Source organism: Leptonychotes weddellii, chromosome 5, assembly GCF_054177405.1.
Source record: "Leptonychotes weddellii isolate Sample4059 chromosome 5, ASM5417740v2, whole genome shotgun sequence".
NCBI classification, from domain to species: Eukaryota; Metazoa; Chordata; class Mammalia; order Carnivora; family Phocidae; genus Leptonychotes; species Leptonychotes weddellii.
The window spans coordinates 53,889,159-53,915,937 of record NC_138373.1 but is presented as its reverse complement, the minus strand read 5'-3'; the positions used below and the strand labels follow the sequence as shown (position 1 = coordinate 53,915,937).

At 32.8% G+C, this 26,779-nt stretch overlaps 1 protein-coding gene across 3 annotated transcripts in view; it reads left to right on the top strand.

The window, feature by feature from the left end:
* DNAJC1 (DnaJ heat shock protein family (Hsp40) member C1) overlaps nt 1-26,779 on the top strand; it is a 212,043-nt gene that overhangs the window by 58,375 nt on the left and 126,889 nt on the right. For 2 of the 3 annotated variants that reach the window (XR_014145497.1, XM_006729791.3), the window contains exons 2-6: nt 13,486-13,587; nt 14,080-14,126; nt 20,507-20,672; nt 21,540-21,637; nt 22,614-22,707. Coding sequence is in view for 2 of the 3 variants with exons in the window: in XM_006729791.3 (XP_006729854.1) it covers nt 13,486-13,587; nt 14,080-14,126; nt 20,507-20,672; nt 21,540-21,637; nt 22,614-22,707 (507 nt within the window). In the remaining variant the exon portion in view is untranslated. The remainder of the gene's footprint in view (nt 1-13,485; nt 13,588-14,079; nt 14,127-20,506; nt 20,673-21,539; nt 21,638-22,613; nt 22,708-26,779) is intronic. The other variant, XM_031024252.2, reaches the window with a different exon arrangement.

The window sequence follows — 26,779 nt, the reverse complement described above, 5'->3', positions numbered from 1 at the left end:
TAGAACCCTCAGTTTGTTTCTCAGAGTCCATCGTCTCTGATGGTTCATCTCCCCCTCCGATTTCCCCCCTTCATTCTTCCCCTCCTGCTATCTTCTTCTTCTTTTTTTTTTCTTTAGTTATTCCCAGTTGTCCCAAAATGCCTTCTCACCTTGGTTTTGTTTGAATCAAAGACCAAACAAGGTCCATACATTACATTTGGTTGTTCTGTCTCTCAAATATCTTTAATATTGAACTTGTCCCTCCCACTTTTTCCACCTGCCATTGACTTGTTAAAAAGACCTCCTTTTAAGAGGAATTAGTTGCAAAATGTAGTCTAAGATAACTAATCTGGTTACCAGAAGTGATGATTTTGTTTTGTGTATAGTTGACTTGGTGTTCCTGCCAAGTCAGTCCCCTAGTAATTAGATCTCAGAAGCAGATGTTTCTTGAAGCTACAATCTTTTTTTAATCTACATTCTGGAGAATGCTTACTTTTTTAATCTTGTGGTGAGAGCAGAGGTGTGTCCAACTTAAATAAACATGTCATTAATCCAAATTTACTTAGAAACAAGTTAAAAATGAGAGGGCAGAATTCCTCTTTTACTGTACTCGAAATTACCTGATTTGTCAACAAATCATTTTTACTGATCTTGACTCTCAAAGAATAATCAGGTAAATGTTCTGTATGAGCATTAATAACCAGGAATTTTATACAGGCAAACCTATCATTGATTCCTGTGTGTAGTTTAATGTTGAGAAAAGTCTATTAAAGCTATCATCTTATATAAATTTCAGTAGATTTCTCTAAAGGTAATTGACTTTAACAGTGATTTATAACGGAAGAACTCAAAGCTTCCCCCTGCTTCTTTTGTAGATTAGCCATGGAAGTCCACACTTAATAAAGAAAACTATTTTATTCTATGATATTTATTTATTTATCTTTGCCACGGAAGTCATTGTTTATTTTTAAAATATTTTCCTTTTTCAAGTTATTTTGAACTTTATATGCACCTGTTATAAAATCCCATGGTCCTGAGATATGATGAATACATAACTTAGTATGAATGAGTTTAAGTTTCCTGCCTTATCCTCCCAGTCCATTGACCAGAGACAGCTTCTTTTCAATGTCTCTATTATTTAGCTTTTCTAGTGGCACATGCATTTATGTCTAGGCATACAGTTTTTGTTTGTTTGATGGCTTTTGGGGGGAAGTGAGGGGGAGTAGACTCTGTTGACTGATAAATTTAAGTGCAAAGCCAGAATTAAGAGGACAAAGTTATTAAGAGTTTATTTAGTTTGAGCTTTTAATCAGTAATACCAAATGTGAAAATGACCAAGTCAGAAAGATTACATGGAATTACTAACTTTGAGGCAGTTGATCTTATGTAGTAATGGTACACAAATTAAGATTCATAAATGTCAACCAGAGTTTGAAGTTCTTCAATTTTGTGCCTAACTATATAGTTTGGGTAACTGTAGTCTTTTCTCCTTGCTGAATCTGATAGCCAAATATATGTTCTTCTCTTGGATTTAATATCCTTGAGTTTTTCCAAGACAATAGAAAGTTTTATTAAGAAGAATTTACTTTGGGGGCGCCTGGGTGGTTCATTTGGTTAAGTGTCCAACTCTTGATTTCGGCTCAGGTCATGATCTCAGGGTCATGAGATCGAGCCCTGCGTTGGGCTCCTCACTCAGTGGGGCATCTGCTTGAGATTCTCTCTCTCCCTCTGCCCCTCCCCCATACTCACACACTCTGTCTCTCTCTCAAATAAATAAATATTTTTTAAAAAATAAAGAGTTTATCATGGTCAGATCTTGGATAAGGTCTTCTGATTTTTGCTTTGATTAACTAGTCATGTGTTTTTCTACCACCTGGCAGACCTAAAAAAAGGTAGGTCTCACATTTGCAAAATGAGTGTAAATATAAAATGAGTTTTAAGTTATTAGCAATCCATTGATATAAATCAGAGGTCAGGGCTGGGTGGCTCTGTTGGTTAATCGTCTGCCTTTAGCTCAGATCATGATCCCAGGATCCAGGGATCAAGCCCCACATCAGGCTCCCTGCTCAGCAAGGGGCCTGCTTCTCCCTCTCCCTTTGCCTGCCCCTCCCCCTGCTTGTGCTCTCTTGCTCTCTCTCTCTGTCAAATAAATAAATAAAATCCTTAAAAAATCAATCAGTCAATCAGAGGTCAACAGACTACAGTCCAGGGCCCAAAGCCAGGCTTTACCTGTTTTTGAAAACGAAATTTTATTGGAACCCCACCACACCTATTTGTTTATGGATTGTCTATGGCTGATTTCTCACTACAATGGCAGAGTTGAATAGTTGCAACAGAGACTCCTTGGCATGCAAAGCCTGAAATATATACTGTCTGACCTTTATATAAAAAGTTGCAAATCTTTTATAGAAAGTAAAATAAGAAATCTCTCTTAGGTTACGTAAGGAAGAGATTTCAGTGCTCTTTGCAAAACTTTTATGAGGATAGAGTTTGTGTTTTGTTTACCACTATATCCTCAATGCTTGCACATAATAGGTACTCAATAAATGTCAAATCAATAATTAAAAACGTCCAAATCCTCAGTTCCCTAGTCCTTGTGGTTTAAAGCACAAATCCATCAGAAAGAAAGAAAGAAGGAAGGAAGGAAGGAAGGAAGGAAGGAAGGAAGGAAAGAAAAGAAAAGAAAAGAAAGAAAGGAAAAGAAAGGGGAAGGAAAGGAAGAATCCAAACACACTTCGAGTCAGATTTGCCAAGTGTAAAAATGAAGGAGAAATAGTGACTTTCTAGCCTACATTTTATAATGATTTTCATTTACTCATCACTACTACCACATACTATAATAAGCACATCATTCATATACATCTCATTTAAACATCACAGCAATGTTTTAGGTGTTGTAGCATTATCATCCCCATTGTACAGGTGAAAAATTGATATTAGAGAGAGCAAGTAATTTGTCCAAAATCACAAGCCAGTAAGTGGCTTAGTTATGTTCAAACCCATCTTCATCATAAACGTTGTAATAAGTGAAAAGGGGTTTTAACTCTAATATGTTCTAGAATATAAGTAAAATTTCTCTGAGATCTGCTCCAATCTAATAGCTAGCCCCCCCCCCACTTTTTTTTAATGATCTTATTTATTTATTTGACAGAGAGAAAAAGAGCACATGCAAACAAGGGAATAGCAGCCAGAGGAAGAGGGAGAGGGAGAAGCAGGCTCCCTGCTGAGCAGGGAGCCCAGTGTAGGGCTAGATCCCAGGACCCTGGGATCATGATCTGAGCTGAAGGCAGATGCTTAACCGACTGAACCACCCAGGCACATCCCCCGCCCCCAGTCTAACAGCTAGCCTTACCAGGTCTATACATAAGTAAATTAGATGAGAACTTTTTCTTTTACATTAGTATATCTGTCTCTAGAAGAGTAGTTCACAGGGAGCAACCCATAAATTTTATACATCTCTGGGTTGAGCTGTATCAGATCATTAGTAATCCTGCTTTTCAGATTCCCAGAGATAGCTGGCTCCATTTTAAGGTATATAGCATATCTTACATTAGAAGATAACCAAGGAGTGGCCATAGGATATGCATAAAATAGTCTTTAAAAGAGATAGCATGAGAAGTGAGACCAAATTTCTTGCAGGAAATTTTTACCATGCTACCTGTGTAACATTGGACAGATTACTCAGCCTCAGTTTGAGCCCCAGTGTCCTCATTAAAATAGAGATAATAGTTACACTTATCACAAAAGGTTGTGGGAAATAAGGCAATTAATAATATATATGGTGGCTAGAATAGTGCCTAGTACATAGCATGCAATAAAGGTATTTCTACATTCTTTCAATTTTTTTAAAAGATAAAATTCATGAAACAAAATTCATCATTTTAAAGTATATAATTCAGTGATTTCCAGGATATTCACAGTGTTGTGCAGTCATCATTTTCCAGAACATTTTCATCACCCCAACAGAAACTCTGTGTACATTAAGCAGTCACTCCCTCATTCCTCCTTCTCCCCAGTCTGTGGGAACTACTAATTTGTGTTTTCTCAATGGATTTGTCTATAAAGTACAAATGTACAGTTAAAATGGAATCATATAATATATGGCTTTTGTGTCTAGCTCTTTTCACTTAGCATAGTGTTCTCAAGGCTTATTTGTGTTGTGGCATATATCAGTACCTTATTCCTTTTTATGTCTGAATTATATTCATTGCATGTATAGACCTATGCCACATTTTGTCTAGCCATGCATAATTGGTGGACATTTCTGTTGTTTTCACTTTTTGGCTATTATGAATAATACTGCTATGAACATTTGTGTACAAGTTTTTGACTAAACACCTGTTTTCATTCTTTTCAATAAATGTCTAGAAGTGTAATTACTACGTCATATGGTAATTCTATGTTTATTTTTTTTTAAGGAACCACCAAACATTTGCCCAGTGGCTGCGAAGTTTTAAATTTTGATGAAGTGTAGTTCTCTATTTTATCTTTTGTTTTTCCTGTTCTTTTGATGTCATAGCTAAGAGTCTATTGTAAAATCCAAGGTCATATAGATTGACCTCTATGTTTTCTTCTAAGAGTCTTATTCATTTTAGCTCTTACATTTTGGGCTTTGATTCAATTCCAGTTAATTTGTGTTTGTAGTGTGAGGTAGGGTACAACTTAAATCTTTTGCATGTGGATATCCAGTTGTCTCAGCATCATTTGTTGAAAAAACTATTCTCTCCCTATTGAATTATCTTGGCATCCTTGTTGAAAATCAGTTGACCATAGATGGATAAGTTTATTTCTGGACTCTGAATTCTTTTATTGAGCTATACATCTGTCCTTATGCCAAGACACTATTTTAATGACTGTAACTTTATAGGAAATTTTGAAATCAAGACTTGTGTGTTCTCCAATTTTGTTGTTTGTTTTCAAGGTGTTGTAGCTATTCTGAATCTCTGGCATTTCCCTATGAATTTCTGCAAAATGCCAGGTAGGATTTTCATAGGGATTTCATTGAATCTGTAGATCAACTTGGAAAGTATTGCCATCTTAACAATATTAAGTCTTCCCATCCATGAAATGGATTTCTCTCCATTTATTTAGATCTTTCATTTCTTTCAGCAGTGTTTTATAATTCACAGTGTACAAGTGTTACACTTTTGTTAAACTTATTCCTAAGTATTTTATTCTTTTTGATGCTATCGTAAAAAATTTGTCTTTTCAGATTTTCTTATTGCTAGCATATGGAAATACAGCTGATTTTTATATGTTGATCTGGTGTCCTACAACTTGTTGAATTTATTTATTAGCTCTGATACTTTTTCTGTGATGCTTTAGGATTTTCTTTTTTTAAGATTTTATTTTTAAGTAATATCTACACCCAATGTGGGGCTCAAACTCACAACCCCAAGATCAAGTGTTGCATGCTCTTCCAACTGAGCCAGCCAGGTGCCAGGTGCTTTAGGATTTTCTATGTATAGAATCATGTCATCTGTGAATGGAGATGGTATTAATTCTTCCATTTCAATTTAGATGTTTTTTATTTCTTTTTCTTGACTAGTTGCTCAGGTTAGGACTTCTGGTCCAAAAGTGGTGAGAGCAGACATCCCTCTTATTACTGATCTTGAGGGAAAACTTTCAGACCTTCACCATTTAGTATGAGGTCAGCTATAGGTTTTTCATAGATGCCCTTTATCAACTTGAGAAAGTTCCCTTCTAATCCTAGTTAGTGTTCTGTGATCAAACAGTGTTGTATTTTACCATATCCTTTTTCCATCAATTGAGATGATTATGTGATTTTTGGCCTTAATTTTATTGATTTAATATATAATACTAATTTTCATACATTGACCCACCCTTGCATTCATGGTATATAATCCTTTTTAGATGCTGGTGAATTTGGATTACTAGAAGTTTGTTGAGGAATTTTGTATCAATATTCATAAGGGATATTGGTCTATAGTTTTCTCTTTTTTTGTGGTGTTTCTCTGGCTTTTGGTATCAGAATGAGTTAGGAAGCATTCCTTCCTCTAATTTTGGAAGAGTTTGTAGAGAACTAGTGATTTCTTTAACTCTTTACTAGATATCACTAGTTAAGTCATCAAGTTTTGAGGTTTGGGACTTTGTTGGACATTGAGTTTTTTGGATTTGGGTTTTTTTAATTGATCAATTTCTTTACTGTTATAAGTTTATCCAGTTTTTCTATTTCTTCATGAGCCAATTTTTGTGTTTCTAGGAATTTGTCTATTCGTTCGAGTTTTCTAATTGCTTGGCAAACAATTATGCATAATATTTTCTTAGAATTGTTTTTATTTCTGTAAGATTGATGTCCCCACTTTTATTCCTGATTTTAGCAACTTGAAACCCCCATCTCACTCTCCCTCTAGTATAGGGTTATCAATTGTGTTGACATTTTCAGAGAACCAGCTTTTGGTTTTATGGAGTCTCTCTGTTGTTCTGTTCTCTATTTCACTTATCTCTGCTCTAATCTTTATTACTTCTTCTATTTGCTTTGGGTTTACTTCACTATTCTTTTTCTTGTTTTCTTAAGGTAGAAGGTTAGGTTGAGATTTTTTTTGTCATCCGTTATAGTTGTAAAATTCCTTCTGAGCACTGCTTTTACTGCATCCTAAGTTTTGGTATGTTGTATTTTTCTTTTCATTTATATCAAAGTACTTTCTAATTTTTATAGTGATTTCTTTTTTACTTTATACAGAATTGAATATCATGATTTAATTTAGTTCTTGCTTAATCCTTAGTCTTGTTAAGTTAGAAAAATAGTTATAATTAATTATTTACATTAATGAATTAAAACCTCACAGAATGCATAAATCCAAAAGGAAATTATATGATCCTGAAATTTAATGACCTTTACTGTTTCAGTCTTAATCTAAACATCACTGGAAAAAAAATTCTCCAGAGCTTTTCAGTTTTATTCTTCAGGAGCACAGTTTTCTGGCCTATTACTATATTCTTCTAACATGTACACAGTTATCTTATAGGGAGATAACATAATAGCACTTTTCATTCATATCTAAGTATTTTCTAATTTATTTTTTATTTTTTGACCCAGTGGTTGTTCATGAGTGTGTTATTTCCACATATTTGTGAATTTTCCAAATTTCCTTCTGTCGTTAATTTCTAATTTAATTCCATTGTATTTGGAGAATATACCTGGTATGATTTCAGTATTTTAAAGTTTGTTTCAGGGCGTCTGGGTGGCTCAGTCATTAAGCGTCTGCCTTCAGCTCAGGTCATGATCTCAGGGTCCTGGGATCGAGTCCCACATGAGGCTCCCTGCTCGGCAGGAAGCCTGCTTCTCCCTCTCCCACTCCCACTGCTTGTGTTCCTACTCTCGCTATCTCTGTCTCTGTCAAATAAATAAATAAAATCTTCAAAAAAATTTTTTTGTTTCAGCTTACATTGTGTCCTAAAATCTGGCCTATTCTGGAGACTGTTCATGTGTATTCTGCTGTTGTTGGGTGGAATGTTTTATGGTTATCTGTTAGGTTCATCTAGTTGGTTTATAATGTTGTTCAAGTCTTCTGTTTACTTGCTAATGTTCTGTCAAATTTCTCTAGACATTATTGAAACTGGGGTGTTGAAGTTGCCAGTATTACTGTATGTATATATAATATTATTGTACAAATGACCTATTTTTCCCTTTAATTCTGTTAAGTCTTCACTTTATATATTTTGGGGTTTTGTTTTTAGGTGCATATATGTTTATAATTGTTACATCTTCTTGATGCATTCACCTTTTTGTTATTATGTAATGTTCTTTTTTGTCTCTTGTAACAATTTTTGTCTTAAAGTCCATTTTGCTGGTATTAGTATAGCTATCCTAGCTCTCTTTTGGTTACTGTTTACATTTAGTATTATTTTCCACCTACACACTTTCAATCACTTTGGTTCTAAAATGAGTCGCTTGTAGATACCATATAGTTGGAGCATGTTTGTTTATAATCCATCTTGCTAGTTTCTGTCTCTTACTTGGAGAGTTTAATCCATTTTTTTAAGATTTTATTTATTCATTTTAGAGAGAGAGCATGTACGCATGAGGAGGGGAGGGGCAGAGGAAGAGAGAGAGGGACAAGCAGACTCTGCGCTGAGCCTGGAGCCCAACACAAGGCTCGATCTCATCACCCTGAGATCATGACCTGAGCAGAAATCAAGATTCAGCGGCTTAACCGACTGAGCCACCCAGGTGCCCCAATCCATTTACATTTAAAGTAATTACTGTTAAGGAAAGACTTACTTTTGCCACTTTGCTGTTTGTTTTCTATTTGTTTTATATCTTCTCTTTACCTCATTTATCCGTTACTGCCTGTTTTTGTGTTAGATCTTTTTTTCTACTGTACCATTTGATCCATTTTTTGTTTCTTTTACTATAGATCTTTATTTTCTTTGTGTTTGCCTTGGAGATTTCAATTAACACATTAATTTATAGCAATCTAGTTTGAATTAATACCTATTTAGTTTAAATCATATAAAAAATTTGGCTCCTACAAAGCCTGTTCTTATTCCTTATGTAGTATTGTCACAGATTACATCTTTATGCATGTATGCCCATAGATATAGATTTATGTTATTGTTTTATTTGACACTGATTTATAATTATTGCTTTATAGTTGTCCTTTAAATGATACAGAAAAAATTTAATTACTACCCCAAAATACACAAATGTTGACTTTTGTATTTATGTATTATCTTTATCAGTGTTTATTTCTTCATATAGATTTGAGTTACTGTCTAGTAGTTTTTTCTTTTCAGCCTGAAGAACTCCCTACAGCATTTCTTCTGAGCAAATCTAGTAGCAGTGAATCCTCAGTTTTTGTTTAATTGGAATATCTTCATTTCTCTTTCATTTTTGAGGGATAATTTTGCTAGATATATAATTCATGGATAAAAGTTTTTCTTAGCACTTTAAATATGTCATTCCCCTACCTTCTGGACTCCATGGTTTCTGATGAGAAATTAGCTGTTAATAATATTGAGAATCCCCTGTATGTCATGAGTTACTTCTCTTGCTGCTTTCAGGATTCTCTCTCTTGGTCTTTGACTTTCAGCAATTTGATTATTATGTTTTGAGGTATGGCTGTCTTTGAATTGATCCTGCTTGGGATTGTTGAGATTCTTGGATGCATATATTTATGTCTTTCATCAAATTTTGGCTGTCTTCAGGCATTTTTTTCTTCAAATATTTTTTTTTCCTGCCCCTTCTCCCTCTGGGACTTTCATTTTATGTAGGGTGGAACTCTTTATGGTATTGCACAGGTCTCTTAGGCACTGTTCATCTTTTTTCATTCTTCTTTTCTTCATATTGGGTAATCTCAATTGGACCTATCTTCAAGTTCATAGATTCTTTCTTCTGCTCAGCTCTGATTTTGAGCCCCTCTAGTGAATTTTTATTTTTGTTACTGTATTTTTCAAGTCCAGAATTTCTTTTTGGTTCCTTTTTAAAATTTCTGTCTCTTTGTTGATATTCTCAATGTGGTGAGACATTACTCTCATACTTTATTTCTTTGTATATGCTCTTGAGCATATTTTAAATAGTTAAAGTCTTTGTCCAGTAGGTTTAATGTCTGAGCTTCCTCACGGACAATTTCTATTAATTTCTTTTTTACCCTCCATACTTTCTTGTTTCTTTGCATGCTTCATAATTTTTAATTAATACTAGACATTTTGGGTATATCATGTAATCAGATTCTCCCACCACACTAGGGTTTTGTTTGTTTGTTTGTTGTTTGGTTGTTTTTTTGTGTGTGGTTTTGTGTGTGTGTGTTTTGGTTTTTTTTTGTTTTTGGCTTTTGCTGCTTGTGGTTTTTATTTGTCTAATGACTTTTTTGAACTAATTTTGTAAAGTATATATTCTTTGTTGTGTGTAGCCACTGACATCTCTGTTTGATTTGCTTAGTGGTCAGCTAATGATTCAACAGATTTCCCTAAAGGCTTGGAACCACTGGGAAGAAAAAACTTAATCTTTGCGAGTGGGTTCTGTGTATATATTGGGGCATGATTTCAGCACTCAGCTAGATTTACAACTGTCTCTTAGCCTTCACTTTCTGCTGTGTCCAGGCTAAAGATCAGTCAGAAGTGAGAATTTAGGGCCTTTGCAGGTCTTTCTGAGGATGTACTCCACCTTGGGCATGCACATGGTCTTCTGGTTTCCAAGGAATATATGGGAGCTTTTCAAAGCCCATATTCCCCAAAGCATCTCACTAGTCTTTCCTGTCAAGCTTTTTGATGTTTCTATTGTATGACCCAACGGCTACCCCTTGCCCCATTTTGGCACTGGTTAATAAATTTGCCTTTAAATGTTTTTAACAAATGTCCTAGATAATTAATTACCTCTCTGACTTGGGAGAGTACTGAGTTTGGTAAAATAAAGGTAAGCCCTTTACACAATCCATCAGGGAACCAACAGACCAACACAAACAACCACAGTTAAGAATCAAGTCTGTTTTGCTTCCTTCTGCACTAGGAACCCACACCAAGAACTCAAATTGGTGTCTTCAAGACTCTGAGAATCAGCTATCTTTTTCCTGATTAAGTAATTGCCTGGTTTGAGTAGTTTGCATAGTTCAGATTGGGTTGATTCTGACTGTTTTTGCCAGATTATTTGCTTGTTTCTGTGAAGGGACAGGCCCTTGGAGTTCCCTACTCTATTTTTGCTGATGTCCATTACATTTAATTTTGACAAACATATTACTTTCATAGTTCGGGGTTTTTGGGGGGGGGCTGGCTTTTGTTGTTTGTTTGTTTGATTAGAATGACCATATACATCTTCTTTACAGAGGTCATCCAATTAAGATAATTCATGTCCAAGTTGCCAAGGAACTATATCACAAGTAGAAGGAAAAGAATTCTGGCAATTGAACCCTGCAGATCTGATGTCAAAAGTGTTAAAGATAGCCAGTTCACCCATAGCCCTATCAATAAATTTTCTTTGCATGCCAGAGAGATAAAAGGCTAATCTAGTGAGTATGGGAGGTAAATGTTTTAACATTCAGGTCTCTCGTAGAAAGATGATGTGAAATGTTAGATGAGTTAACACATATCAGGATCTTTATCTTTAAAATTGCAGTTGAACATTCACATTGTAGTTATGTGGATGTTTTCCATATGGTTTATCAGATCAGTATGATTGTAACAATTGTTCTCACTGCCTTCCCACTGCCTCTTGTGAAGTGACTCAATCCACATCTACTAACTGAATCTAAAGAGTGAACATAGGGATCTCTGATTCTGATAAAACACTTTTGGGGTTTGAATTCTATTTTCATCTATTTACCAACAGCATGAACTTGAGCAAGTTACTTAACCTCTCTCTGCCTCACTTATCTTATCAGAAAATGGGCCTAATAACAACTATAGTTACGTCATAGCTTTGTTATAAGGATGAAATAAGATTCTTTGAATAATTTAATAAAATTAAATACATAAGCTAGTTCGAGGTGAAGCTTATCTAGAGCATGTCTTTTAGATAGGGGAATCCTCAAGTTTTTCAGTTCTGTCCACATAGGGTGGAGCTAATTGGTGAAATAACCGTACTGGTCAGATTCTCAAGAGGAAAAAGTCAGGCAATATCTGTGTGTAGGCCAAGACACTCATTTCTTTAGTCAGGAGAGAATTGTCTGAATCTACAGCTGGGTGCAAAACAAAAACATGAGGTTGGGGAACAGCATCCTAATATGTAATGATCTGGGGGACCAGGAGGATGGGCCAAGAGAGTGGGAGACAAAGCTAAAAAGATTGGAAAAGACAGATGATGAAGGCACTTGGGAGTTACTGAAGGGTTTGAAATAGGAGAGCCATCTGGCTACATTTATATTTAGGGCACATATTGTGGCAGAAAAACGGAGAATTAGAATCAGCATGGCAAGACTGGAAGGAGGGAAATGCCTTAGGTGACTATAAGTTATTTTTATTTTTAAGTAAGTCATCAGTGTTCCGTAATGAGCATGCATTAATTTTGTAACACAAGAAAACACATAAGCTTTATTTTGTAAGAAATCTACTTTGGGAATTTTTCTATGATATAGTCCTAATTTAATAAAATCCAAAATTAAAGTCCCAATTAGAGAACAGTTATTCATTTGACCCTTGACCTCTTCGCTCAACAAAATGTCCATCACAAATTTTCAGTAAATAATCATCCTTTTCTACTTCATGTTACCTATTAAGTATAGGGAACACATCAATTCTATTTAGCAAATAGAATGAAAATATTAACTGTATTATCTGCAAAATTTACTCTGCTAACTTTATATCTTCTCAGTCCTCTGTAAGTCACAAAAATACTCATACCTAAGTTGACATTTTTAACTAGAGTGACACCCTGGAGGAGTAAGCCCCAGAAAATTGATAATGAAAATAATGGTTCATAAAGAAAAGCTTGACAGACAAATTATAGTCTCATTTTGCTTCTCTCCAGCTCTATTTCTTTAACAACTATTTAATCCCAGGGACACAGATTTTTGTACTGTTTTGTTTTGGTTTGGTTTTTTAGTCATTTGAACTTTTTCAATAAAGTAGTTTTAGGAGTTAACTGAACAAATTTTCAGCTATAAAACAAAATACAATTTAATAAACAATTTTATTATAATTTTGTACCACTGTGAACATGCTAGTTATTGGAATAATTTTTAAACTCAGTGGAGATAAAGTTTTAAACCCAATTTTACATCGTGTTCTTTGTTATTATTATGTATTTTATGCTGGCCATGGAAAACCATGTTTTCTGAGTTTATCTGTACACTCAGGATTCTATAGAATGTAATTTTAACATCCGCTTAATCCAACATACTCTTACTGAACTATTATGACTCTTTAAATATGTTTAAACTATATTAATAATAGTGGGCAAATTTATTTCTACAAACTAGACTGTGGAAACTGGACACCACTGAAAACACCCTTGGAAGTACTAAAAAAATGTTAAGTACAATATACACCACTACTTCTAATTACAGTTATTTTGGATAAATGCAAATGTAACAGCCTTCAAACAGGCATACTTTTGACATAGGAAATTGAGATTCCATAGGTTGTGGCTCAATGGTAAATTCAATATAAATAACAATGAAGAAACCACATATGGTAAGCCTGGGATTCAGAAATTGGCTTTAAGATTCTCAAATAAATAAAGACCTTCTTTGAAGGCACATGGATGTATTAATTTTTAATTTGTTTCTTTTTGATCTCTTAATTACCGAAAAAGATTTATTGGTTAATTTTAGGAAGGCAAGTGTTTGAAAAGTTTTGCCAAATACTGTCTTCTTTAAATGACTGTATGGTAATGAAAAGTTAAGAGGAGAGCCAAATTAGATTGAATAATTGTTCAGTCATGTGGGTCAGGCTAGTTGCATAGCCTGGTTGTTAGACTGATTGCTCAAATTACATTGCCTGGGGTCCTGTACTTGGTTGGCTGTCTTCTCAGATCTTAACAAGGTTCTGGGAATTTCTTTTTCTGACAACGTTTGCTTTGTGTTTTTCCCCTCCCCCTACCACCTCCAGGATGCTTCATCTGCAGACATTAGAAAAGCGTATCGTAAGCTTTCACTAACTTTGCATCCAGACAAGAATAAAGATGAAAATGCAGAAACTCAGTTTAGACAAGTAAGTGACGTTTGCTGTTATTATATATATTTTGCAACAAATTTGTAAATAAATGTTTTCTAATAAAAATAGTAACTTATATGTAGAATATTTTTGTTTGAAAATGAGGTTGTAGTTGAGAAATAGAATGTCATGTTCACTCAATTTTTACAGAATATCACCATTTTTTATATTAGAATCTCTAAATTCTTGGAGGGTCATAATTGTCATAATTTTCTTGTCTAAATTACAGCTTTTGCTTTTTAAAATCACATTTTAACATAATTATTACTTTTGCATCTTTCACAAAGATTTATTTTGGTATCAAGCATTTTTTAATCTCTTAAGATTCTACTAAAAATATAAAATGTTACATATAATTAAGATTGTATCTGTTCATTGTATATATGAGCACATAGGGTTTTCTGTTTGTGCATTATAGTGTGTTCACCTTCCTAAGTGATTTCTTATAGGCGAGAGTATTTTTATTTTAAAGTAATGCTTTTATTTTAGTTGGTGGCCATTTATGAAGTTTTAAAGGATGATGAACGAAGGCAAAGGTGAGTGTTCATTTCTGCTTTTGAATTAAGATGTTACAGTTTAATATCTCAGTTTATAAAGGAAGGAATTGTCTCACTAGACATTTATTATAAGTTAGTATTTTATTTTTGTTTCTTCCTATGTTTAGAGCAGAGTTAATGTCTATTGAAAATATTCACTAGGTTGATTCAGTACTTACACGCTTTAGAATCATGAGTTACAACATTACCAAGTCATAGCTCCATTAGATATGATTTAACATGAGTGTCTATGCTCCGGGAAATACAGATACCATTTGACTTCAAACAAATGCCCAGTCATTTTTGATATATCAGTAATATCTCCTATCTGTGCTTGGTGGTCTTTTTCTTTTTTCCCCTATTCCTTAAATGTTTTGGAATTAGGCTGTTAGTGATACTCACGTCATCACAATTTCTTGATGTTTCCTCACTCTCAGAATAAACCCTGATATTTGTGAGAGAACAGACTTATATAAGTCTGTAGAAAATAGGTGTGGAAGAAAAATATTTGTTTCTTTTTCCTGTTTCTTTTGCCTCCTTCCTTTCCCTTACTCTGCTCTGGTGATTCTGCATTTAAGTTAAACTTCGGAACGGAGGCAGCCCCCTCACTTCGAGACTTCTCTGTGCCCCTTTCAGAAGAGTAGTAATATATTTATACGTAGTTTATAGTGCCAGTGACTTAAGAGGAGATTGCAGAAAGGCCCCTTTCTTCTACTCCTTCAGAATGTGTGGAATGTGTAGATACTATTGCATTGGGCTTCAAAGTTTCTTGAGTCAGACCCACAGTAAGAAGTATATTTGGCGGGGGGGGGGGGGGCAGGGAGCGGGGGGAAGCATATTTCGCATCATGCCTCAGAACACACGTACACATACACACACTTGAAGCAAAAATTTCCCAAAACACTTTATAGTGTGTGATACAGACTGATATTTTCTATTCTAGACTAGTACAGACTAGTCTTTTCTTTAAAAAAAATAAATTCTTCAGATATATTATCTGGAATTATTCTATATCCTAAAATGTTAGCTACTACTCTTCTTCTCATCTTAACTCTTTAATTTGAATACCTCAGTTTGTCAGATTGCAAAGCAAGGACTCGAGATATTCTCTGTAAGTGTTCTTTGCTTTATAACAAGGGCTGGCATTGGTCCAGATACCATAGCAGACATTCCTCTGGTTTGAGATAATCCATAGTGTTGAAAGAGTCCTAGAAGTGTGTTGAAAGAAGTGTTGGTCATTCTGTGCACATTTTCTAGTTGGTTTCTCTCACTGAGCCCCTAGTTTTATTTCACACATCAAGAATGTGTCTGTAAAGATAGCTTTATTTAGTCTCCCTATGTCTTTGGCATCAGATTTTGTCTTTTTGTTTGTTGTTATCTTAAAAGTCAGTAAACTTTGTAACAATTTCTTTCAGTTCCTGAAAAATCATTTATATCTTTACAGAACAAATCACTTCTTCTGTATAAAATGTTTCTTCATTAACATAGGTGTGTCTAACATTTTCTTTTTAGGATTCATTCCCTTCGCAATTTTTTTGCAGTGTTAGTAGAAAAAAAATGGATCTGACAGTTACACAAACAGCTGTAGTATTTATACCCCTTGAGGCACAAGTAACTCTTTGGTAACTGGTTTTCCTTGAGGCAAAAATCTTAACTAATCAAGCTGAGAATCACTTCTCTAAAGCTTGAGCCTGAGGCCAGGTGACCTGTGTATTTAAACATATAGGAGAAGTGCACCTCTCCAGACAATTACCTAATGTTTCTAATTCCTTTAGGAAGAAAAACCCAGTAGTCATTTTTATCTTGTAAAGGAAGATTGTCTTATACTGGTATTAAAAAATGCTCTTTGGTATCACAATTATTTATTATAAATATTCATTAAATAAGTACTTTTAAATGTGTAACCTCCCAGGAATTTGCAGTTTGGAAAATTGTCCTATATGTTTCTCTATTTCCCTTATGAGTAATTGTGTTTTCACTGAAATCAAGTGCATTCTTTAATTTTGGCAGGAAAGAGAATAGCAATGAAGTAGATAAAATAAACTGGATAACCTTTTTTTTTTCTTTTTGAGGAAAAGGCTAACAATTTTTAAACTGCCTTATTTAGGTATAATTTGCATACCATAGAAGTCAGCTATTTTAAGTGTACAAGTCAATGATTTTTAATAAATTTACAGAGTCATGCAAACACCACAATCCAGTTTTAGAACATTTCCATCACCTCCAAACATTCCCTCAAGCCCGTTTGCCCAGGCAATCCCCACTCTGATCCCAGACCCAAGCAGTCACTGATCTCCTTTCTGTGTTTATAAATTTATCTTTTCTGGGCCTCTCCTATTAATGAAATCATGTAAAGTGTACTCTTTTGCATCTGGCTTCTTTCTGTGATAATCTTTTTTGGGGCACATCCATATTGTAGCATATACCAGTAGTTAACTCTTTTTTATTGCTGAGTAATATTCCATATCATATACTGCTTTTGTTTATCTATTCATCAAGTAATAGACATTTTAGTTGTTTCCACTTTTGGGCTATGATGAGCAGTGCTGCTATGAATATTCACATACAAGTCTTTGTGTGAACAGATTTTTTTCTTTATTTCTCTTGAATAGATTCCTAGGAGTGAGATTGTGAATAAACTTCTAAGTCTTTTTTTTTCTCCCCAAAACATAGACTATAGTATGAAAATAACAAGTTTGGTTAGCGTAAGGAAGGCATAGCAGCCTTTTCTAAACTCCCAGGTAATTTGCTTATTTTGGGGAATAGCAGCTCAGCTATATTCTGACATAAATTTCTGTACAAGTGCCCTAAGTGTTAGCTGAAGAAAGTACCAAGTAGACACTAGTCATTACATATATACACTAACTTGTGCTTTAGTAATATTAGTATATTACTTTTATTTAAAATCTATTATAAATTTTTAACCAGTATTATTTTGCTAACCCAGTTGTGCAACTTTAAATTTGGGGGGGGGCGTTTGTATATTTTATGGTACTATATTTGTAAAAGTTGAATTTTTTTTTCGTTTACTAAATAAAATCACGTTTTATTTACAAATCCAGTGAAAAGTATAGTTATCTCAGCCTTAGTATGCTAAACATTTACAAATCCATTACCTCATTATTCTAAATTTGATTATAGGCATGTTTGAAGAAAAATAAACAACCTGAGAATAAGAAATCTTAGTACTTTCTCTAATTAGAAGATATAAGATACCTGTTATATGGAATATATAAAGTGCTCTATACCACAAGTTTTGGCATATATATACATTTTTAAAGGAGAGTAATATCGATTAATTTAGATGTGTTTCCTGTTTATGATCTTTGTGTAATTAATTTTTACTCTTGGGTTCAAAATGTGACCTAAATGGATATTGTTGTTATTGTTTTAAACTAAAAATTCAAACTTTGTATGATGGGAAATTCACAATTTAGGCAAATTCTAGAATTATTTAAATATTTGTTTTCATAATAGATATGTTTTCTATTTTAGTTTCATAGTTACTGTTTTATATTTCAAAATATGAGGCTATTTTATATTTACATAAAATTTTTTCTGTTGGTAATTTAAATATTCTTAGATTTATTTGCTTTCCAATGTTTATATTAGGCTAAATATATTTGATAAATTAAGATTGTAGAATGAAACTCACTAATGATTATGTAACCGTTATTTTATGTTTATCATGTACATTTTAAGAAAATCAAACATGTATTAAATCATATGTTGAATGTGGTATTGATTAATCAGTGTTTTAATTTCCAAGATAATAGCCTTTATAATTCCGTCTCATTTTTTGCATTAGTGATATTTTCATCACACATATTTACTTTTGTATTTTTTTATAACATAATGATACACGTGTACATTCTTAATCTAGTTTTAACAGATTATTCAGAGCAGTTTGTATGAGCTGAATTACAGAACATTTTAAGTGTTATGTGTTAAAATATAGAAAAAGCAAAACACAGTGATATTTTAAATTTTATGTGTTGTCAACACATTTTTTCTTAAATAACTGTGAATATAGTCTGTATATTTTAAAAAATATCTTTATTTTTCAGTGTTTCAGGAAAGCAGTGATTTATCTCTTAACAGCATATATTCTAAAAAAGTGAACTATAATAGAAGCTATCTTCCCTTAAAATGGCCAGTCGTGTGAGCCATAATGTTCATTGATAGTAAAATCAATAGAGCATTGATTCTAAGCTTAATCCTTGGAGACTGTTGTTTAGAGTGGCAGACATAGCTTAGTAAATATCTGGTTCTGTTTAATGTGTTCAATGCATGAGGTTTTGCTGTCTTGAATTTGGCTGTACACTTTATACAACTTGTATGTGGGGTAGAAACGAGTAGCTATTAATAGATACATGGCATTTCAACAATGATGATGATAAAATATGTGGGATGAGATTCATAGCTATGAGTTTAGTTATGTTTTCTTCCAATGCAGTTTATATTTAAAACAAATTTAATACTTATTAATGCTCTTGGGGAATTGTCACCATTTCCTGAGATGTCCTTTATTAATAACCACTTTTCATAAGTTATTTCATGGGACAGATTAGCTGGAAATAGTGATTTTTATATTCACCTCTTTCTCCCTGAACAAATCTGGAGTAGAATATAGATTTAGAATAAATTCAGGATTTAACACTCATTGGCCTTCATTCAAATGTTGTAATCCTGAAACCTTTTTGCCAATCCATTTCTAATTTAAACTGAGTCAGTTTATACAAAGATAAATTTAAACAAACTTTTGAGGACAGGAATGATAGTTTTTGATGAAATCATATTATTTTATCTTGATATTATAGTGTTCAAGAATTGCTATGCATATTTAAAAGAGAATATTTAACATCAAATTTTGTCTGGTCTAGCTACTACACAGCCATATTTTAATTTGTATACTCTTGTACACTACCCATTGCCTTTTAAGAGTTTAGTACTAATTAATGTCTTTTGCTTTGAACACTGGTTATTCTGATCTGCCATTATTATTAATAATCTAAGTTGATCTAAATGTTAGGTTTTCCAGATTTGCTAATAAAATATATTTTGAATTTGTAACCAATATTTTTCTACTGAAAAAAGAAGTTGCCTGTAATAAATCCTTTGCTTATTTTTTTTAAGCATATCTCCAAGGTATCAATTTAATAACTATCAAAGTAGCTACTGCAGTTGTTGCATTTAAATTGATTTACATGTCAAGACTGGCAGTTTAGCAGCTGCGCTATTATTCCTAGATCGGTCAATTTACTTGAGAAAAACCTACTACTGAGTTCTACTGACCTGCCTGACAATATAGGCCCTATTTCTATTCCTGTAATTAGGCCTGCGACTAACTCAGAATATTTTTAATTAAAATATTTTGGTCAATGTGTTGCACCAAATTAGGCCTTTCAGTGAAGATTTAATTCGAGAAATAGTGTGATTAGAATATTTAATGAGTTGTGTTCAATTAAGATTAACAGGTTGTGTGTTTTGAACATACAGTGTTTGTGTGTGACCATTTTGAGTTTTACAATCATAAATGTTACTCCTGATTTTTAACCTTAAAAATATTTGTCTTTGTAATGGTCTGACAGGTAAATTTCAGTTCAGTTGAAATTTTATTCTAAAGAAAGCTGATTTAAAATGCATTACTAGGAAAGCTTTTATTTGTTATGTTCTTTCCCTCCAGCAAAGCCAAAAATGAGGAAATTGCCACTTAAATGTTTACAAATAAACAGTTTTATTGAGAAATCTGACATAAACACTGGTTGTTTCTCATCTCTTTCTAATTTGGAAACTTTTTATCCTTTAAAGGAATTTGAGCAATAGAAAATTAAAAGTTACTCATAGGCTTCTAATCATGAAGAAGCTTTGATAAAATAATATATATAAATATTTCAACCTTGAACTATAGTACAGGGTTGGAAATAATAGCACTGACTAGAAAAATTTATCCTGAATTCGATTCAATTAATATATAATTCATGGTTACAAACAGAGCTCTTATCTTGATTTTTCTTCCATTGAGATCTTTCCTTTTGTTGCTGACTTCTTTGGTGGGGTCTTTACCGCAGACTGTGATAGAGAGGTAGATTATATAGCTCCTTTAGTTGTCATTCCAGAAGTCACATCATTGGGGTGCTGTTCAACACAAGGTCTAGTATCCACAGTATATCACTGTGTATTTTTTGGAAGGTTGTCTGTGACTGTACTATATACAGTGTTTTGAATTTATAGACCATTGTAATGCTAATAATCTACATAAATCTTACATATTTTGGAGAAGTTCTTTTCTCTTTCCTCTTTTTAAATATAGGCATAAATTAATTTTTTTGCTTTTATTTTAAACTTCCCATGAAAAACTGTTGTATTTGCTACTGTAGGTATGATGATATTCTGATCAATGGACTTCCAGATTGGCGACAGCCTGTATTCTACTACAGGCGGGTGAGAAAAATGAGCAATGCTGAGCTGGCATTACTTTTGTTCATTATTCTCACAGTGGGTCATTATGCTGTGGTTTGGTCAATCTACCTGGAAAAACAACTGGTAAGTATTGGTAATAAATCAAATGACCTAGCCTTAATTTTATATGGAATTTCAGACATTTTATTTCTCAACTGATAAAAATTTCAATTTTTCTATATATACTCCTTATCCTAAAAGTTTTCTACTCAGTATTTAGTGTTTGATGTGTTCCTAAGTTAAGAAGAACCCGTGACATAAGAAAAAAATCCTTCTTTTTTAAAAATGTGGCATTTGAGTTTGTCATAAAATTTTGTGAAGGCCCAAATATCTAGCTGATAGTTAGAAGGTAGAGTCACATTTTCTTAATTGTCACCTTCCAAACAGAAATATTTTTTATGTAAAAATGATTTTAGAAATTTTTGTGTCATATAAAGAATGTTTATTTTAAAAGGTTTTAACTAAATACAAGACTTGAAATGAGTATAATTTCATAATTTCAGAGATCACTTGGTAAAAAAATTATACTTTTCTTATTTCAACATACCATTACATAGTTTATTCAGCTCTGGATTTTTATTTATGTGCTAAAGATAATCAAACATATTTATCAGTGTTCATAAATTAGCATCTGTTTACTCATTCTTTTTGAAGTGACATTATTAAAGTTGGATGAATGAGAAAAAGTAAGTTGAATGCTTTCTCTTAGAAAACTTTGATTGCTATGGAGATACACATGACTGACAGTGCTGAACTTCATGTGTGTTTAAGGACTGGATGCCATGGCAACAGTTATTGTTAAAGATTGATGATTTTACTTAATCATGTTGGACCCTACATACATTTGCATAAATGTTCTTCTATAATGTTTACCCTTCACAGAGACTCTTGATAACATTTGAAGAGTACATGTTAATGATAACCTGTAACCATAATTCTTTCCACATTAAGGATGAACTGCTTAGTAGAAAAAAAAGAGAAAAGAAAAAAAAGACAGGCAGCAAGAGTGTGGATGTATCAAAACTTGGTGCTTCAGAAAAAAATGAAAGGTGGGAGCATATAAAAATATTTTGTAATTTGAAACTGTTTTAAAATGTCTTTAATATTATTCAACTTAATATATATATTCATTTCAGATATGTAATATTTACATCTGTAGTAGGTTTTTTAAAAGATTAGTACTGTGCCATAGTTTATGAGATAAATCCTAATCTTAGGCAAAAGTTCCACAGGTTTTTTTGCCCTTGGAAAGTGTTAATATATATTTAAGTAATCAAACCCCCAAATTCTTGTCGTTTGAAATTTTTATACTGAACTTTAGAAATAAAGTATTCCTAGAAGAATCTATCACTTTAGTGTTTAGCTCAGAAGTGACAATATGTAGAAAGGCAGTGAAATGCAGTACACTCAAAGATACCATTTCTAATATCGATTCATAAAAAAGAAATAAAGGGTTTAAATAGTTCACACAGCAGGGCAGGAACTGGATCAATGTGAGATGGAGATCAGAGACTATTCTGTCTGTCTTCTGTTCTGATGACATCAGTGAGTAATGCTTCAGTGACCTGCAAATGACATTAATTTTTATGTATTGGTTTGTTTATGCTACAGTCTTCATATCTGCTTGTCAGCACTTGGGAACACTCTGATGATGTTTAGTCTTTTATAGCTGAAGTAATCATAAGGTTTAAGAATTCATTTTGCAGAACTGATGAAAAGTCCAGGTTAGAAAGAGGGCTTTTGTTTCTTTATCTTTGTAACTTGTTTAGGAGTCTCCTTCCCCAGAAACTTAGCTTAGATTCTCTTAGTTGCTATACATGTTGCATTTGTTGTAACTAATGTATTTCATGATAAAATACCTCAAATGTAGTGAAACTGTCATAAGGATTACATTAAAAAATTTCTTCGTACTTTTGTTGAAACAGGCATTCATAACAGAATTCATGATCTTTATAAAAATACTTGTCTCCCACCTTTCTTTCTATATTTTGCTTCTTTGTTTTTGTTTTTGTGTTTTCCCCTTAGATTACTGACAAAACCACAATGGCATGATTTGCTTCCATGCAAGCTGGGAATTTGGTTTTGCCTTACACTAAAAGCATTGCCTCATCTAATCCAGGTAAAGTATACCTCTTTCATATAATATTAGATGCTTTTATTTTAATTATTCATGAAATAATTTATGCCCATGTCTGCTATCTGAGTGCTGATATACAGTGGATGCTTTATAATGCTGATTGAATTGATATAAGTGTAAACCTGTTTAGAATAGTTCTGAAATTATTTAGGTATCTATTCCTATAACTGTCTCTTACATTGCTTTTAGAACACCTTAGAATTCCAAGACATTAGAAAAAGGAAAAAAATACTATCATTAGGACAGGTAGAAGAGCAATAAAAATTTAATTCACTGTAATCATTTAAGGCGTATCCAGAAAAGAACAGGACTCAAAGAGCCTGTCACCCATTATTTTAATAGCATTTAAGAACACAGTATTAAAAAAAAAAACCTTTACATGAACATTTGTGTAATTATGCAAAAATTATATTGCTTTCCATTTTATTTGCAACTTTAAGAGGAGTGAGATATTTTATCTTATATTGGTAATCAGTTTCTGTTGCTACTCAGTCTTGATCAAACAACAGAATGTGGGTCTATATCATATTATGGCAACTTCTCTTATTTTTTTAATATTCAACATACCAAAGCAGATTCTATTAAATTATTGCTTTGCTAATATTAATTATTACATCTGGTTAGAAAATTCCCAACACATAAACATAACATTTAAAAGTATATGTAATAGTTTGGGTGTACAAATTTTGAGGTTAAGTTGTAATTTTGGGGAGGAGGTGTTTCATTTCAGAAAATGTTTAGAAAAAAAAGAGAGCCAGATAATTCCTACCCAGTTCTACCCACTTCTTTTCTTGTTCTTCCTAATCATTTAAGAAAATGAATCACTCCAACTTCTGCATTTTATTCTCTTTCTTTCTCGTATAATAAAAATTTTATGTTAGGAGGGAAAATGAAATAAAAATCACTAGTGTGTTTCTTTCTAGCCTTTGTGAAATTATTTACCAGTCTTCCTTCAAAATAGTTCATCTTAATAGTTATTGCTTACAGATTCATATATTTTGTTTATATCTAATAGAGAAAATTACAGTATTTTGGTAATTTAAAAGCTTTTGTTTATAAGTTGTTTTGCATATTATTTATTTAAATACAAACCCACAATCCTTGTATGCTATGTATGTGTCTTAATAAGAGAGAGGTAAAGTATATTTACCATACCAGTATGTATATGAGAAAATGTGACCAAAAAATATTTTAGGACATGTATTTTCATGTTTTTTTAAGAGTGGTTTTTGGGTTTTGGGTTTTGGGTTTTTTTGCTTTAGAATCTGCAATAAGCAAACCAGAGTGTAGATGAATTTATAGTCATGAGGCAGAGTAAATAGAATATCACATAAAATGTCAGTTGAAACACTTCTTTGTAATTTTAAACTAAGCCATTTGAAACAACATTTATTTGGTAAAATTAACATATTTCCTGGTTAGCATGCAGAGTGGTTTGCAAAAATAGAACTAATATATTAAGATGGCTTAGATTTATAAGTTATTATTTTAAATTATCTCCCTGTGGTATCTAGAGCTAACATTGTGTTGTCTCACCATACATTTTTTTAAAGTTACAGAAATTAGGAATTTTACAAAAAAATTTTAGTCTCTTTAGAAACTCTGCTTTCTTAAACTGTTGGATTGGTTTGAATTTTAAAGTTTTTACTTACTTGGTGATACCTGTTGCTTTCAGTTTTGAGATGCTAGGCATTATATTTTTAAAACCTTTGTAAATCTAACTTAAAAATTTTGCTGTAATTTTTTTCTTTCTGATAAATTCATTCCAAGAAGAAAAATAAGACAATTCTCCTTTTTTTTTTAAGCAAATACTTGGTATTTTAATTCTGCTTCGAGGAAGTAAGATTTGTTTTTTTTCATGTTCACTAACAAAATAATATAGTAGATTCTGATACAAACTGTGAAAGTGAAAGTATTGCAGATTGATAAACATAGAAAACTTGAGCAAAGCAATACTGAGTAGTTGCTTTTAGGATTAGATTTTTGTCTCCTTTTTTTCCTTCAGTCTACTGTAACCTTTGTATTAATTTATCAGCCATAAAATTGTGTAATGTGAGTACATATTCCTTATCCACAATACTAAAGTTTTGATGTGATACTTCTATGAGGTCTTAAATAAGATATTTATGAAATTGAGAAGAAGCCCTCCTTACCTAAAGCAGTCTGGGTTGGTAATTGGTACAGTGGCCAAAACGAGCCCTACTAGAGCTCTAAGTATAAAAAATGATACATATGACCTTAAACATTTTAAGCATGTACTTTACCTTTATTCACCACTCTTGTGATATAGGGCCATTGTTTTATTTTTCCTTGCATATACTGCATCTATAATCTTGGTTTCTTTAGGGACAAACTTCTAGTTGATTTCTTTAAAGAAGAGTTAAACTAGACTCTTACAAAGCAGTATAATTGTATAATCCTTACAGAGTTTTATGATTTCCCGTCTTTCATAACTGACGGACTTCTATCTAGTTAACAGCATTTTTAGCAACTCTTTTATTGAGCTTCCCAAAGAATCTACTTGGTTTTCATAGAAACAACTCTCTTTTTCTACTTACTTTTCACCTTTTTTTATATAATACTTAAATTGAATCATATAATTACAAGTATCACTGACACAGACAAGTTTAAGAGCTAATACATCCAGCTCCTATTAAGCATTCAGAAGTTAGATAAGCAGGTATCAGTTAAGAGAATTTTACTTCTGTGTGTGAATCCTTTGACTTTTGTGAAATTCGTTAAAACTGGTCTTCAAGGATTCTGTGTAAGTATGGAGCTATCGGATAAGAAGGAGGGTCCAAACTGAAAGTGGGAGACTCAGAGACTTCCAGCAAATGGCCTTTACACTAGCCAGATCTGTACTTAAATTTTTCCTTGTCATATCAACAGCTCTTCATCTCCAACTTCTTTCCTCCTATTCTTCCTCTAGATACCCATTCCTTTATTATACTTTATATACATAAATGGTTATCCAATGGGAGTTGGAAAAGTGGCAGTTCTGGTTCAGCTTATGCTCCTAAGTTCACTGTTTATTACTGGGCATCTAAGATCCCTAAGAAAACTTCTTATTACCTGATTAATTTACTTAAATTATTTTCTATCCCTCCGACAAAAAATTACAAATGACAATAGATACATCAGTATTTGATGTGTAAAGCTTCTTCTAAGTTATATATTTAGAGAAACAGGTTAGCCAGTTCAGTAAAAATTTATTAAACATATATCAGAACAAGGCACTATTAACGGGCCATTGAGATGATACGCCTTTTGGGACCTTATAGTCAGGTAGAGATTATAATACATGAATTAAAATAACTAAAATACAATATAGTATATAATCTTCACATATGTAATATAAACAAAAGACTTCTGTAGATGATCAGATGAGTAAGATTGTCTCTATTTAGAATGACCAAGGAAAACTACAAAGAGGAGCCACTTGAATTGCGTCTTGAAAGATGAATAGACCATTGACAGTGAAGTGCCACTTTGTGTACTAGGTAGTATACAAAAATAATTTCATAGATACAGTAATTCCCATACAATCATTCTGCGTTAAGGCTGAAAGAGCCCTAAGAAAAACATTATACAACTGCTTTTTATTTTAAAAAAAGGTATCACATATAGCCCATTACTGTCATCTAAGCCTACATCCCAGCTCTCCAAACTCTGTATATAACCATTCAGGAATTTATACTCTAATAGATATTTTTGATGTGGGGAATCTATAAAGGACATTTAGACAGAATAAAGTTTATTGATTAGACAGCAGAGTATTTCCATCACACACATCTGTCAAAGACACATACATAATGTTAGGAGTGGAAAAGTTACAGTACATAATGGGCAGAAAAGACCCAAAGTTGTTCTATGATCAGACTGGGTAGAGATAAAGGTATATCTTTGATAGCTTCCTTTGCTTTTCAAGAACATCCTTATTATCTCCAGGTCTGGGTTTTTTTTCCTTTCCTTTGTTCCGAAAAAGATAATGGGAAAATTATAAGAATTGATAGACTAGAAGAATGAGACCAAAAAACTAAAAACTATTATACTT